General features: G+C 40.8%; 1 protein-coding gene and 1 non-coding gene across 8 annotated transcripts in view; one reads left to right on the forward strand and one right to left on the reverse strand.

Annotated features, from left to right (window-relative positions):
- Positions 1 to 1,965: 1,965 nt before the first annotated feature.
- PIP5K1A (phosphatidylinositol-4-phosphate 5-kinase type 1 alpha) overlaps positions 1,966 to 15,220 on the forward strand; it is a 37,824-nt gene continuing 24,569 nt past the window's right edge. For 2 of the 7 annotated variants that reach the window (XM_027581721.1, XM_027581770.1), the window contains exons 1-2: positions 1,968 to 2,484; positions 11,685 to 11,723. In XM_027581721.1, the coding sequence (XP_027437522.1) occupies positions 2,403 to 2,484; positions 11,685 to 11,723 (121 nt within the window). In that variant the 5' untranslated portion in view covers positions 1,968 to 2,402. The other 5 variants (XM_027581754.1, XM_027581761.1, XM_027581730.1 and 2 more) reach the window with 5 other exon arrangements.
- Positions 15,032 to 15,136, reverse strand: LOC113917173. The gene has a single exon (XR_003518151.1). It is a non-coding gene; the product is annotated as a U6 spliceosomal RNA (small nuclear RNA).

Raw genomic sequence — 15,220 nt, forward strand, 5'->3', positions numbered from 1 at the left:
AGATCGCCAGATTTTCCAAAGTATATGTTGAACTCTCTTTTCAATTTCCTTGGGGGCACCAAGCCAGCATGTCCTGCTTTGCCTCTGCTTCCACACCCTGCCACGTCACCCCAGTTCTGCTATGCCAGGAATGTTACTGGGGAAGAGTGGTTCTATGACTCAGAGGACACCCCAGGGATTGAGTGGGAGTGGAGGCAGAGACAAGGTATGGGAGAAAAGATGGGAAACGCCCCTAGCCCCACTTTTTGAACTTTGCCTTCATCCATTCATATATTCAGGAGACATGTATTATGCACCTACTTTGTGCCAGGCACGATTCTAGATGCTTGAGATCTAAAAATGGATAAGATGTAATCTTTGCCCTGAAATGTTCAGTCTTAGGAGGGAGACAAACTAGTAAACAGACTGACAATCCAAGGTAGTCGGAGTAATAGTAGCCATTTTCTGGTACATAAAGAGAAGCAAAGATCCCTAAGAAGCTACAAAATAGGGATTTCTTTTCAGGAGGGCTGAAATCAAATACACTGATCAAATCCCAGGGAGAAGATCCCTGTCTGACCTACTGCCTTGGTGAGTCAGGGCTTTATTGGTCTCTTTCCAACTTAAAATCGGAAACAGCTTTATATCTACACCAGCTGATTTCTAAAATAACTCAGGAAATGGTAGCAGCTCCATGCTTTTTATGAAAACAAGGATAATTTATTCAACAAATATTTATTTATTGAAGACCTATGAGCGAAATCCTGTGCTAGACAGTGTGCTCCCACTAGTCTAGTTCCTGTACTGTTTAGTTGGGTGGAGCGGTATAGGCAATTGTAAAATACTTTAGCGTCACACAATTCCATTGCTATGGAATGAAATGGCAACCCAATCATGTGAAGTTTGTCTACCTTCAGCACCCAAAGGAGTATGACTAATCCAGCAGGTGGCAGCAGGGAAACAATTATTTTAATCTTGATGAGATTGGCGTAGAAGGCAGAGGTAAATAGGCAGGGGGAGTTTGGGCTTTCGGGTCCTAGGTTCCCTTTCTAGAACCTGGAAGACACCCGGATAGAGGATAACCAGGGCATGTTGGGGGCTACAAAAGCAAGATGCCCCCCTCCATTTCTCTTCATTTATTAATTCCACAAATAATCGAGTCTCTACCATGTGCAGAGTCACAGATAGGAGAAGCTGGAAATACAAGAGTGAAACAGTCTTTGCTTACAGTCCGATCAGGGAGAGACAGGTCTTAAGATCCCCACCTGGGTTCACAATCTCCAGGGTACTTTGTTAAAACTGAGCAGCGTTAGTCCGCACACTAGACTAGAATCGTGTCCCCATGCCCTTTGGTGCACACATTAACAGAGTTGAGTAGTTAAGGGCTTGCTTGGATCGCGGGAAGACTGTAAGAAGGTCTGATTACTTTCCGTGGCCCTTTCTGACAGGTCTTCATTCATTCATTTATCAGATATTTACAGCATTCCATAATGGTGGCGAGCATTGCGTTTGAAGCAAAGTGTAGATCTGTTTTTAACGTCATTCAGAGGAAGGCAAGACGGCCGCGCACGTTACAGTAAACAAAGCAGTAAAGCCGGAAGAATACTTAGTCGCATGTGATGTTTTGTGATATTCGAGTGCTTAATATCTCTGACGTGACAACAGCGCTTTTGTCGGGAGTTCTTCCCTGGGCTCTAAAATTGAGGGGCGGCGGGGCGGCGGAGCGGACTCTTCACTTCCCTCGAGCTCCGGCAACTCAACGCGGTCCTTTCGCAGAGCCGAATATAAATTGACCCACCGAGCCACCGTAGGGACGGTCTACAGTCGGAGAGGGCTTGTCTTCCACGGGTGGATTCGTTAGGGCGTGGGGAGCCCGCATCATATGACCAATAGCAGCCCCCCCGATTGGCTCTCAAGGACTCCCTCCCTTCCCGATCGAGGGGGCTGAAACGTTGGAAAGGTTCAACGCATGCGCAGTTCCCGGATTTCCCTAGCCACCCGGAGTGGAGCGGTGGGGCTGGGCAATAAACAGGCAGTGCCTAGGGAGGAGGGGTGGGGGCATTCGTTCCGTTGGGACTTTTCACGCCCCCTTATTTCTTTAGGTGTGGTTAGGTTCATACGCGGGGTCCTGGCAGAGGCTTGAGCCTACTGTCTTGTGAAAGGGGAAAGAAGCCCCCGAGGAGAGCGGTCGAAGTTGCGGAGAGGGTGCGAGACGGGAGTTCTCCCCTATGCCAGCCAAATGGTGCGGCCCTGAGCTGTTTCACTACCCGGCCCGACGTGTCTGAGAGAGGCCCCGGAGGGGGCAGGGAGGCGGCCCGCAGAACGCGGGTTCTGGGAAGAGACGTGGAGAAAATTCGATTCGGAGAAGAGGAAGAGCTCGATTGAAAGAGAGCGAGGCCGCTGAGGGGGAGGGGGCTGCCAAGATGGCGTCGGCCTCCTCTGGGCCGTCGGCGGCCGGGGTTTCATCCTTGGATCCCGCGATCCCTTTCGGCGCCTCGTCCTCAGGTAATCAGGGCGGGGCGTGGACAGGGGTCTGATGACTGTTGTGCGATGGGAACGGGAGCGAGACCTGGGAGGGCACCTGTAACTGGGGATGTCCGAGGAGTTGCCGGTAAGGAGGACAGAGGCCGGGCTTTCAAATAGGGCTTTCTGGGCGGACAGGAGGAGTCTGAGGAAAGGTTGGATTTGGTTGAGGAAAGGGAGGCTGTCAGAAACACTAGCTGTCTTCGAGGAGACCTAATTGGGGACTTGAAGTAGTGGGGTTAGGAAGGGATGGAGATTGAAGGTGGGGGTAAGAGGGAAACAAGGGAAACCGAAAGGAGCGGAGAAAACCAAAATAAATGGAGGCTTCATAAGTAGAGAGAGGAATTAGTGTGAGAGGCAGGTGGAATCCAAGTTATGGGGTTAATTGGATAAAAATGTGGAAGAGAAGCCATGGAGTTGAAACATGTTTAAGAGTTATGTGACGCTTTCTTTCGATTGCTGCGGAGTTAGGGAACTGTGGATTTTGTTGGGGGTGGGAGTTGAGACATCTTTTTCCTTAGAGACTCCCGTTCATGCGTCATTCCTTCTCACTTAGTGCCCCCCCCCCGCCACGCGCACGCACTCGTACACACATATATGTTCTATCAAACACCCTACTTCGATGATTCTCATTTCTAGACTGCCCAATTTTGAGAAGGAATGGAACGTTTTGAAGGAAGGTGGAAAAAAGACCCTAAAAACAGGCTGAGAGAGATTATGTTGGGAATTAGGCCTGGGAAGGATGGTGTAGTTGGGGGAGGTGGTTCTGCGTGCTGTGGGGCAATATTGCATAATAGGAAATGGACTGGAAGAATGCTTAGGCTGTATCAGGAAATTGGCACTTGGAGAATGGAGCCAGGGAACATAGCTCAAAGTAGTTAGAAACTATTGGAGATTGAGGGAGGGCCAGGAGACCACCAGAAAAGCAACAGATTGTGTGTAGGACGGCAAATGTGTATAAGCGTGGGGAGAGGGGTGGAGATTGAGGCAGAAACTGTTCTAGAGCTTCCATCAGAAATGTCTGGTCTTCCACAGCGACTATTACCTCTAAATTGTGAACAGGAGAGGCTGCCAGATGTTGGATGCAGTACTCGAGATGTTGACGTTTCCTTATGCCTGGGATTTCATCCTTGCCTTTTGAATTGGCTAAATAGAAGGTTCCACCTTTCATATTCCAGCTGGGATGAGTACGGCTACATGGTCACAGATACTTTCTTCATAAGCTGCAGTTTTATTTATGTGCATCTATTTTTAGTTTCTTGAGAGGTGATTTTTGCCTTTCCTGTAAAGCATTAGAGGACCAGAGCAACTCATGTTGCATTTTAAGTGTGAAGGATGAAGTAAAATGACAGGTTTTTTTTATAGAGTAGTTCCTTAATTTAAAAACTTTTCTTTCCTTCCCCAATGCAGAAAGAACAATGGTTGTGTGTAGTCCTTAAACTTAACTGTCAAGTTAGGTATTTTATTAGAAACCACGTTAACCTTAAAAACGATGAGTTTATATCCTAAAATTTGATTCAGCCTCTATCTCATGGAAGTACTGGCCATGTGGACAGATTTAGGAGTAAAGGAAGTATTTCTTTGTCACTTTTTTTTTAAAGATTTTATTTATTTATTTGATAGCGAGAGAGGGAACACAAATGGGAAGTGGGAGAGGGAGAAGCAGGGAGCCCGATGCAGGGCTCGATCCCAGGACCCTGAGATCATGACCTGAGCTGAAGGCAGCCGCTTCACGACTGAGCCACCCAGGCGCCCCATCTTTGTCACTTATTGATACATCTTTCTCCTCTTCCATCTCTGCTCCTGCTTCAGATAGTCCTCCTATCTTTTGCAGATGTCACTGTATGATATTTTTATGTTTTTATGTTTTCTGCCAGCCTAGGGCTGGCAATTAGTAATTCAGATTGCATAAATGTTTTTGTCCTATTGTGTTTTCACCAGAAAATAAAATATTAGGTTTCAGTGGACCTTACAGCTCCTTGACTCTACTGTGTTCATATGAGAAGTCAAGGTATAAAAATGTTTAAAAATAGTTTTAGATTCCTATTTTTACTTTTGTTTCTTACACCTTCCCTCTTTGCTTCTTTGACAGATATTGAAGCAATTGGATAAACAAATTAAGAAAAATTCTGTTTGTAAATATTCCTGAAAACCTGATGGGATTTTTGTGTCTAGATACACAGTGTTGACTTTATTTGTGTATCTGCACTTTCACTTAGGTTTGGGCTTAGTAAATTTAATTTAGTAAAATATTTCATTTTAAGGATATGATTGAAGAGGATAGAATATTTGATTCTGATGCCAAAAAACTATTAAAAATGGGGTTTATTTTTATTTTAATTTTTTAAAAATGGGTTTTATTTGTGATTGAAGGTGAGTGTTGCTGTATCTGGGTGATAGTACCAGGGGGATTAGGACATTGACAGGAATGAGTGATGGTTTATGATTTCCTAAATTGTTAAAGGCAACAAGGCTGGCCTTGTAGAAATTCAAGGTAGGGTGGGTGGGTGGGTGGGTGTGTGGGGATGTGTGTGTGTGTGTGTGTGTGTGTGTGTGGAACCATTCTAAAACCAGCTATTGTTCTTATATGGTTAGCTGAACTCAAATTTTGGTGAAACTCTGAAATCCGAAAGGCAAGATTCTTTGGCAATGTTGAAAATAGATTCAAGATAAGAATGTTAGGATTCAGGGACAAATATACTAATGTTTCAGATAAGCCACTCATAACCTTCGGAGGCTCAGAATCTTTTGGCATTCAAGTTAGGAAGGACAGATTATTTAGAACAGTTGTTCCTGTCTGGATTATTTTACCATCAAGGCAGAGCTGGTCTTTTATACTGCTGATAAGTGAAATACAGATGGTAGATCAAACCATACATTCTAAGAGACGTTTGACATCTTTTCCCATTGGAGTAATTACCATGTTTGGATTTGAGGGAGGCAGTTATAAATGAGTATCAGCTTAGAGAAGTCATCATCATGTGTTTGTTCTTATACTTTGTTAATAAAAATTGATGCAGTTTGCCATCTAGTCTCAGCTGTTTGGTGTGTAAAGGAAATTTATTCCTTCTTTTGCTTTCTCCCCCATCCTTATTTTTTGGACAGTGGCACCACTTAAAAATAAAATTAGCCCTGAAGAGGTGCTGTTGACAGTATGACCATCTGTCACACCATTGTGCAGAGTCTGTTTCCCTATCTGTAATTTGACTAGTTTATCAGGAGCTTGAAATTCAGGGCCGCCTGGCTGGCTCAGTTGGTAGAGCATGTGACTCAATCTTAGGGTTGTAAGTTCAAGTCCCACATTGCTGTGTAGAGATTACTTAAAAATAAAATCTTAAAAAAAAAAAAAGAAAAGCTTAAAATCAGGTACTAAGTCCCTTTTTTTTACTACCAGGAAGAGGGTAAAGAGTTTCTGTTTTGGAGACTTGATTTGAAGTTTGAAGGAGTTAGAAAATAAAGTTAGAATGCTAAAGTGTATACTGCTCCTCTGAAATAAGAGCTGTTTGATAAAATCAATATGTGACTCCCCCAAGGAAAAAGCACTTGAAACATTAGAAGATCATGAAACTGTAGTTCCTTTTTGCTTCAGACCAGAACATTTCTGAAATTGTCACCCTTCACCTATATGATTTTATCATAAGCACAAATGATTTGGAAGTAACTTTACAGCTCCTTTCCGACTGTATTTTACTTAACTACTGAGGGAAACCGCAGAGGACACAGGACTGAGCATTTTTGCTTGGGGCCTTTATCAAAGGGCCAGCCTCATCAGTCCCTGATTCTGGTGGTTTTGTTCTTTCTAGAAGAGCTTCACCAGTAAATCATGCTCTAATCTGGTAACACCAAATGGTAGGGATTTTGTAGTTTTTTTGGTCTGTGTTCTTTGCATCCAGTGTAAAACATTTGTAGGCTGATCTTCTCCCTTCAATTCTTCCATATTAGTGAGAAGTAATACAACTTAAGTCACTTTACTAGAGTGATAAACTGAAATTTGGAAATGTAAAGATAGAACAAAATATCATGTAGTCAGAATATCACCAGGTACCATTTTGGTTGACATTTTATAAGTAGGTAGAAATGTTTCTGTTTGCTTTTTACATGGGATTTTGACATTTCTTTTTTTCTTTTGTTCCCTTGGTAGATTTTGCCAGAAAACTGACATCAGAATGTCATTGTTTTTGATTAACCTTTTTTTAAATTTTTGAAAAAGATTTTATTTATTTGAGAGAGAGTGAGAGAGTGCGGTGTGTACACAAGCAGGGGTGGGGGTGTAGAGGGAAGAGAGACTCTCAAGCAGATTCTTCGCTGAACGCGCTGAAAACAGAGCCCGAGGCCAGGCTGGATTCCAGGACCCCAAGATCATGACCTTAGGCAAAACCAAGAGCCGGATGCTCGACTGACTGAGCCACCCAGGCACCCCTGATTAACCATTTATTTCTGCCATGGCTGCCCAAGCCTGGTCAAGTATGATTATATAGATTTATTAGGTATCCAGTATCTGATAGTAATTGGTAATAATGGACTGATAAGTTAGCTTTGGATATCAAAATAATATGTTTTGCTTGTTAGTTTCTGTATGCTGTTCTGGGTTGATATAAAAGTTTTCATAACTTTGCTCAAACAGGTGCCAGCTACTAGTTATTACATATTTTATTAGCCTGTTTTTCTCCAATAATATAATGGAAACTATAGCCTGTGAAGTGATCAACAGAGATCACCAGGCCAAAGACAGAACTGGGGATAAAGAAGGAAGGTGTTTATTTTATCCTTTAAGCCGGATATTTTCTTTCCTAGAATTTTTGGATGTTCTGACTTGACATAAAGAAAGCAAGAGCAAAGTTGTTAGTTTCTTCTTTTTCCTGGGTGTATTTCTTGATCACAAATAAATGTATATTTCAGGAAGTATGCTATTTTCTGATAGCCTGGTAGAGGGAATCTCTATTTCTCAGTGTTCCAAACCCCAGCCCACCATTCAGTCTCAAAGAGAGAGTGTTTGGGCTGATGGTATTTCCTAGAGGAAACCCCTTCCTAGCCCATTTCCCCTACTGCACTTCACTTCTCCACCCTTTCCTATCAAAAGAGCATTGTTTAGTTTCTAAGTATGTGTTGATTGGTTTTGTTCATATCTCCTATGAGCTTCCATCGTTCTTTTTACTGTTTACTATTTGAAGTGAACTTTTTTCCCTCAACTTCTCCATTTTTTTAAACTGTGTCTCCCAGTCATTTTTGTTTATCCTCCTGTGAAATTCCAGTCTGTTTGTAATGGTTGTAGACAATATATATATTTTTTAAGCTTTTATTTTTAAGTAATCTGTATACCCAACATGGGTCGTGAACTTACAAGATCAAGAGTCACATGCTGTACTGACAGCCAACCAGGCCAGGCGCCCCTGTAGACAATATGTATCAGTTGTCAAACGTCTGATTCGAGAAAAGGCTCTTTTCTGTTGAGTCTGAGGAAGACTTTGGCAAAAAGTAAGTAAGGCAGGTTCCTTGCAGGGAGTTCAATATATCTTATTATTTGCCTTATATACTTAACTGAGTAATATGGAACTAACCCAGAATAAGCACTATACCAAAGGATCAGTGATGTTAACGGGAAGTGGGCAAAGGAAGGTAAGCAAAGGAAGTTGTACGGAGAGGATGGGAAGGGGGTTTTTTAGGAAACATAATTAGCTAGAGCAGAGTAGCTTTCCTGTGCACAGTAGAGGTAAACAAGCCCGGTAAACTTTAAATTTTCATTGACAAGAACCTGTATAAAAGGGATGACGGAAAAGTAACATATCTCTGATGTTCCTTGTAATTGCCTTGAAGTGCATTGTTGGGGCAGTTAATGTTCATTATGATGTAATTAAAATTAGACTTTCTCTGCTGAAACATGTTCATTCCAATCCAGCAAGAGTCATTGCTTTTTCAGGATAGATAGAGCCAGGTTTGGAAATAAGAGGTGGCAGTTTGCCAAGAAATCTCAAATATTTCTTGGCCATGGGTGGCTTATCCAGGAGACTCAGGTCTTTTATTTATTATTATTTTTTAAGATTTTATTTATTGTCAGAGTGAGAGAGAGCACAAGCAGGGGGAGCAGCAGAGAGAGAGGGAGAAGCAGGCTCCCCACTGAGCAGGAAGCCCAATGAGGGGCTCGATCCCAGGCCCCTGGGATCATGACCTGAGCCGAAGGCAGAGGCTTAACGGACTGAGCCACTCAGGTGCCCTGAGACTCAGGTCTTTTAAAGAAGACTTTTTTTTTTTCCTTCCATATTTTCGATCAAAGTTTTAGTGCCAAGAGATACATATTTGAGACCTGAGAACCATGAAATATGCCTTGTAGAAGCAAAAGTTTATCACAAAAGGGAAATGTAGAGATATTTTAATTAACCTCGGGAGCTTATTACTAGTGGCAGAGGTGTTACATTGAGGTCGTATATTATCAAGATGAGTCTTAGTTTAAAAAAAAGAAAAGGATGAGTCTTAATAAACTTGTGGCTCATTCCTTGCTGCTTAGTTGGCTGTTATCTGAGGTGACCCCAGGACTGGTAGATCAGATTGCTTTGGAGCTTTTGTTTCTAGAAGCATCTTTGTCCTGACTTTTTCCTAGAAGATCCTTAGGAAAACTTGACAATTGCTAGGAAACAAAATTTAGTTTTTCTCTGGGATGTGGCTTGGTTCTCTTAATTGGCTTGGTTTAGTCCTTATGGAGGATGTAATGATGGTACTTATTTGTTTGTTTCTAAACACTAAGTTTTTGAGTACTCAGCACTACTTCTCAGGAGGTAGGCTGATATTTCAGACATTTCTGAGTATTTTCATTTGAAGAACATATTGTGCCTCCTACCTGCAGGGGTATGGTTAAAATGGCTTTCAGTATTTCAAGGTAACAAGGACAAAAGAGATTGCTTCAGATAGTGCCGCAGATAACTGGGCTGACTGTGTTTGTGTTTTGTTTTGTGTGGGTTTTTGCTTTTGCTTTTTTTTTTTTTTCCTTTTAAAACCTCTGGCTGTCAGTGTGATCAACCAAGAGAACCCCTAAGAGTTAGCATTTTGTTTCCCAAAAGTCTGCTTATATCGCTTTGTGCTCTGTGTAGGTATTATTGACACATTTATGCGGTAGTATTGAGCTGGGTCTCTGGGATTGCTTCTCTCCGACCTGCCCAGGCAAAACTCCAGTTGTCTGAGGAATGCACATCCGGCCAGCCTCTAGCATCCCCAAATTATATGTGTACTTCAAACATTGAAGTCAGTCACACACTGCCTGTTAGTTTCTCATCTGGTGGATGATGTCATTTCATCTCCGACGGAAATGCTTCTGCTCTGAAAGTGCAGGGAGAGGCTCTGGTACTAAGGCCAATTCTGTTTTGTTCCACATACTGGGGGGAAAAACAACTCTTATTTCGGAGGTTTTTACAGTTTGGAAATATCTTTATTTCAATTTTCTCCTCTTTTAAAGCCAACTCATTGCCCTCTGAAGTTTGCCTTTTTTACACTTCTCGGAATTACATTGATGATTTTTCCCTTCCTCTTCATTTCCTCCCTCCCCTCAGTGGTGAATCTTAATCTCCTGTCGTTCAATAGTAGCAAGCAAATGTATGGAGAGTCACAGTGGTGTTTTGCCAAGAAACCAGCCCCTCCAGTACCTTTTTCATTAGAAACACAATTTAGGGTGGGGCCAAGGACCAAAATGGAGTCCTTCCTTAAGACTAGGATGGAGTTACTCAGAAAAATATTCTGTGACGTGGTGTGATGATTCATTGTTGTATTTTAGCAAGAATCAATTGGGTCGTTTCCATTTTGGCACTTGACTGGTTCAGCTGCTTTGAAATTATTTTAGTAACATTAAAGGTTTCCCAGCTTATTTTCATAATTTAGCAGATAGATCTTTTATATCTTTCAGGGCTTTGGTATCCAGGAGATACGCTGAAATTAGGTATCCCTGTTTTATAGGAGAATATTGATGTTCTGGAGGACATGAAAGGTAAACCTCTTCAGAGAGAATCTCTTATATGTGCTGATGAAAGTTTGTTTCAGGTTGTACAAGCATCTCAAAGTAATATGTGGTAGAGAAAGAGTGAGTGTAGAGGAGTCATGCGTATTTGTAGCTTGGGATTGTCAGCAGTATTCTGGACATTTTCTTTTTACATTTTTTTCTTCTAGTATCTCTCTGCAGCAGCATAATATGATTGTAATGAGCTTGAGTTAATGGGTGGGAGTGATGTTGGTCTGTATATGTAGGACTGTCGAGTAGTGGTTTACTGCGAAAAATGGAGTATATAGCAAAGAGCACAACAATAAAGTCATCCCTGTGTATCTCTTTTCCTTAATTGCTAAATTATTGATGTAATTTTTTTTATATAAAATTTACATAGATAGGGAAAAATAGATATCTGTAAAGTTAGAAAATCAACCTAATTCCACTATTCAAGATAGTTATACTTAAACATTTTGACATATAATCTTTTGGACCTTTTCAATGTGTATAAATAATATGAGTGAACTTATAGGTAAGTGTTTTACAAAATATGGTACTATAATTTTTTTACCCTTTTCCGCATCCTATCCATTAAATATACATAAAAATAATGGTTTATGTATTCTATTTTATGGCTAGATTTATGTCACCAATCTCTTTTTGTTCATTTAGATTCTTTCCAGTTACAGTATCTATCCAATAATAGTTTTTTATATAATGCTGCAGTAAATATCTTTGTATATACATTTTTGCCCACTTGATTATTTCTTTAGAATAAATTCCCACTTCTGGGTCAAATTGTACATGTATGTTTTTAAGACTTCTTGCTAGATATTGCCAAATTACCCTCAAGAATGGAAGACCCTCAAATAAGATGTACACGCATTATTTTTTGAAAGGGTAGATGCCTGTATGCAAAGGAATTTTGTACCTGAAAATTTTTTGCCAATATGAAATCACTCCAGGGTGAAATGATTTGGCTTACAAATTTTGTGACCAGTCTTGGAATTTTTCTGCCAGAACTTTTCCTCTTGTTTTTTGGACGTTTACCTAGAACTACAAAAAAATCATTTTACATTTCACAGTATGGTGCTGGGGATCAGGTTAGGTCCTGTTCGTAATTTTAAATTTCAGAGTTTTTTTTTTTAATATGCTTATTCTGCTGTAAGCAAGTAGAACCCCAAAAGTAAGTGATAACTTTCTGTTTTTCCTCATTTAGGTTTCAACTTTCTGTGCTGTGGGGTCAACCGTAAGAGAGGTAGATCTGATGTGTATCTGTGCTGAAGAAGCATGAGCTCCTTGCAGTAACTAGAAGCCAACTCCTCTTCCCCATAACAATTGCAGACTTTTTGTAGTGGTAGTACATGGCCTTCTTCTGAGAAGGCTGTGGATGTCTTGCAAGCATTATTTGACATTAGCTCCCATTTCTCTCTGCCCTCCCCAAGAAAGATGCTATTGTAACACAGAAGTTTCTTTTCTCACAGTTCCACAGTATAATATGAATCAATTGACTACCTTTTGTCTCTCTCAAAGTCTTCCTATAACTTCATTTCCTTTTGTTTCAGTAAATGAGTCTCAACTCTTCTTTTCCCTTTCTGCTGCATCTCTCATTTCCCCTGACCCTTCCCATCCTATAGATAGGTTTCATAATTCATAATGATAATAATAAGTGATAGTATTTGTAAGCATTTATTATATGTTAAGTGCTGTACATGACTTACTTAATTCTCTTAACAACCCTATGAGGAACATGTTATTTCTCCATTATATAGATGAGGTAACCAAGGCCTAGAGAGTTTCAACTAACTTGTCCAAGGTTGCCTAGTTAGTAAGTGGTGATTTAGTATTCAAATGTAGGTGTTCTGATTTCAGAGCCCACATTTCTGCCCACTATGCTGTTATTGCTCCCCTGACTAATCTGGTAGACTGTGTGTGAACTAACTTGATTTTAAACCAGATTAACTGTTTGTTATTGAATGGGTACTGACTGAACCAGGACTCCTTGGTGAAGGAGAGAATAGTACAGAAGACAATTTCCCCTTCTGACCTTGGCTCTCCTAGAAAGACAACAGAATTCTGAGCTCTTCTGTGCATAATATGTGGAGTTACTGATTCTTTCAGTCTTTTAGCAAATATTTTAGAAGTTAATGTGCCAGAAAAAAAAAAAAAAGGTTAATTGCCAAGGATTGGTAACAGATTCTGCAGTCAATTCTAAGATCCCTAAAACGAAAAAGAGTTTGTATGTCAGATGCCCTCTTTTTGTCCACTGCAAATTCAGTAATCATAAGAGCTTTGTGCTTTTAATCAGAGCAAGTCATGGTCCCACATACACCGAAAAGAAAACTTTAACCTGAGATGAATGGAGCTCTTTTTTTCCTCTGTCAAACTTTCTCTGTTAAAGTTGTTGATATTTTATTACAAAGACAAAAAGGTACTTTCTACTAGTGAGGACCTTAACATCTATAAAACTGTGAAACTGCTTTTTCAAGAATCAGACTTGAAAGAAATTTCTGCTGCTCTAGAATACAGGCATTATTTGGTTCAGAACAAGGATAAACTCACTAAAAGAAGTGAAAGGTATTTTCCTACTATTTTTGCCAGTAACATTGATGACTATTGCCAGAGGAACAGAGTTGTCATTATTGTTAACTTAAGACTGATGCCGGGGGGGTGGGGGGGGGGCGGTATCTGGCTGGTGCAGTTGGTTAAGTATTCGGCTCAGGTCGTGAGGTCGAGCCTTGCGTCGGGCTCCATGCTCAGTGCCAAGTCTGCGTGGATTTTCTCTCCTTCTCCCTCTGTCCCTCCCCCCCCCCCATGCTCGCTTGCATGCTCTCTCTTTCTCTCTTGAATAAATAAATCTTAAAAAAAAAATTGAGAGGAATTGAAGGAGGGACTCTGCTCTTAATCCTCTTTCAGTGAAAATGAAAAATAGATTTCCTTGTCCCAAGGGAAGGGGGTACCTCAGGGAAAGAAAATATGTGTTCACACTGTCTATTAGCAATTCTGAGATTTATTTAGTTTTTAGAGCATTCTAGCTCCCCTGGTGCTTTCTTGGCCCACCTAGACTTTAGGTGGCCAGGAAATTGAAAACAAGATTGTTTAGAAGAAAGAGTTGAATTAGGGATTAGGAATGTGAATTCCCATTCTGGCTCTGTCATCATCTTTGCTCTGTGATTTTTTTGCACATCGCTTATGCTTGTGCGTTTATTTATAAAAAAGAGGATTAGACGAAAAATCTCAAGGCCCTTTCCAATGATTTTTTTCATAATATAAATGGTTATTGATTTGTTAGCTTGACAATGGGCAAGTAGCTTAATTTGTGACTGAAGGAGCTGAGTTTTCAACTTGCTTTGTTTAAAAACCAACTTTCATGGGGCACCTGGGGTGGCTCAGTGGGCTAAGCATCGGACTCTTGATTTCAGCTCAGGTCATGATCTCAGGGTCCTGGAATCAAGCCCCGTGCTCAGCACAGAGTCTGCTTGTCCCTCTCCCTCTGCTCCTCCCCCTCCCATTCTGTCTCTCTCTCTTAAATTAATAAATAAGATCTTTTTAAAAAAAATCAGCTTTCATCAGCAGCTATAGATTTCAGCCAGACTGAGCTTGCCTGGCCAGAGTTTTTAAAAATTCCCAAAGTGACATGGGTGCCTGGGTGGCTCAGCCAGTTAAGCATCTGACTTCAGCTCAGGTCATGATCTCAGGGTACTGGGATCCAGGCCCGCCCCGGGCTTCCCACTCAGCAAGGAGTCTACTTGTCCCTCTGCCGGTTCCCCTGCTCATGCTCTTTGTTTCTCTCTGTCTCTCAAATAAATAAATAAAATCTTTAGAAGCAAAATTACCAAAGTGAGTACACCCTTGCTTCTCTAGGATTTGGTTTGTTGTTGTTTTTGCTTCTCTAGGGCTTTTACATTTTCTTTCTGCAGAGGAACTGGGGTTCAGAGTTGCCATGGTTGGCTCTATATCATCTCTTGACCCACTCAAAAATAAGTTATTTGAACCATTATTTTTTTCTGATGCAGACTGTGATGGCTTCATATCTTGCTTTTAGTACTGTAGTATTAGCTAGTTGTTTAGAATGTTTCTTGGTCCAGGACCTGTTAATGAGCAAGAGTCCCAACTTAGTGCAATATAAAAACAATGTCACTGTTAGAGCTTCATCTTGATGCTTCCTTTTACCAGAGAAAACCTCTCAGAAAGAAGCCAACTCAGATGAAGAAGCTTGATTATCCAGACTTGTTTTCTTTTCCGTATAAAGAACCTCCGTGTGCCCATCGTCTAGACTCAGCAGCAATATTTTACAAAGCTTGTTGCATCTATTCATCTTCATTTCCCCACTTCCACTCCCTGGAATGTTTTAAAGCAAACCCAGTCTTCATCTGATTTCAGCATAAATGCTTCAGAATGTTATTTCTACAAATAAGGACTGTATTTTGGGGCAAAGGGAGGTAGGGACTTGTGACATAACCGCAGTAGCATCATCACATCTACGGAATAGTGGTTATTTAATTTCTCCTCTTGAGGCTCTTGTCTCAGAAACTTTTAAACTACTTTTTTTTTAATTTCTTTTTTTAAAATATGGAACTCTTCATGAATTTGCGTGTCATCCTTGCGCAGTGGCCATGCTAATCTTCTCTGTATAGTTCCAGTATCAGTATATGTGCTGCCAAAGCGAACATTACTTTACTATTTTTCTAATCAGCATCCAAACGAGTTTCATACATTATATTTGGTGGATATATCTCTTAAGTACTTCGTTTA

This window comes from Zalophus californianus, chromosome 4 (assembly GCF_009762305.2).
Source record: "Zalophus californianus isolate mZalCal1 chromosome 4, mZalCal1.pri.v2, whole genome shotgun sequence".
Lineage (NCBI taxonomy): Eukaryota > Metazoa > Chordata > Mammalia > Carnivora > Otariidae > Zalophus > Zalophus californianus.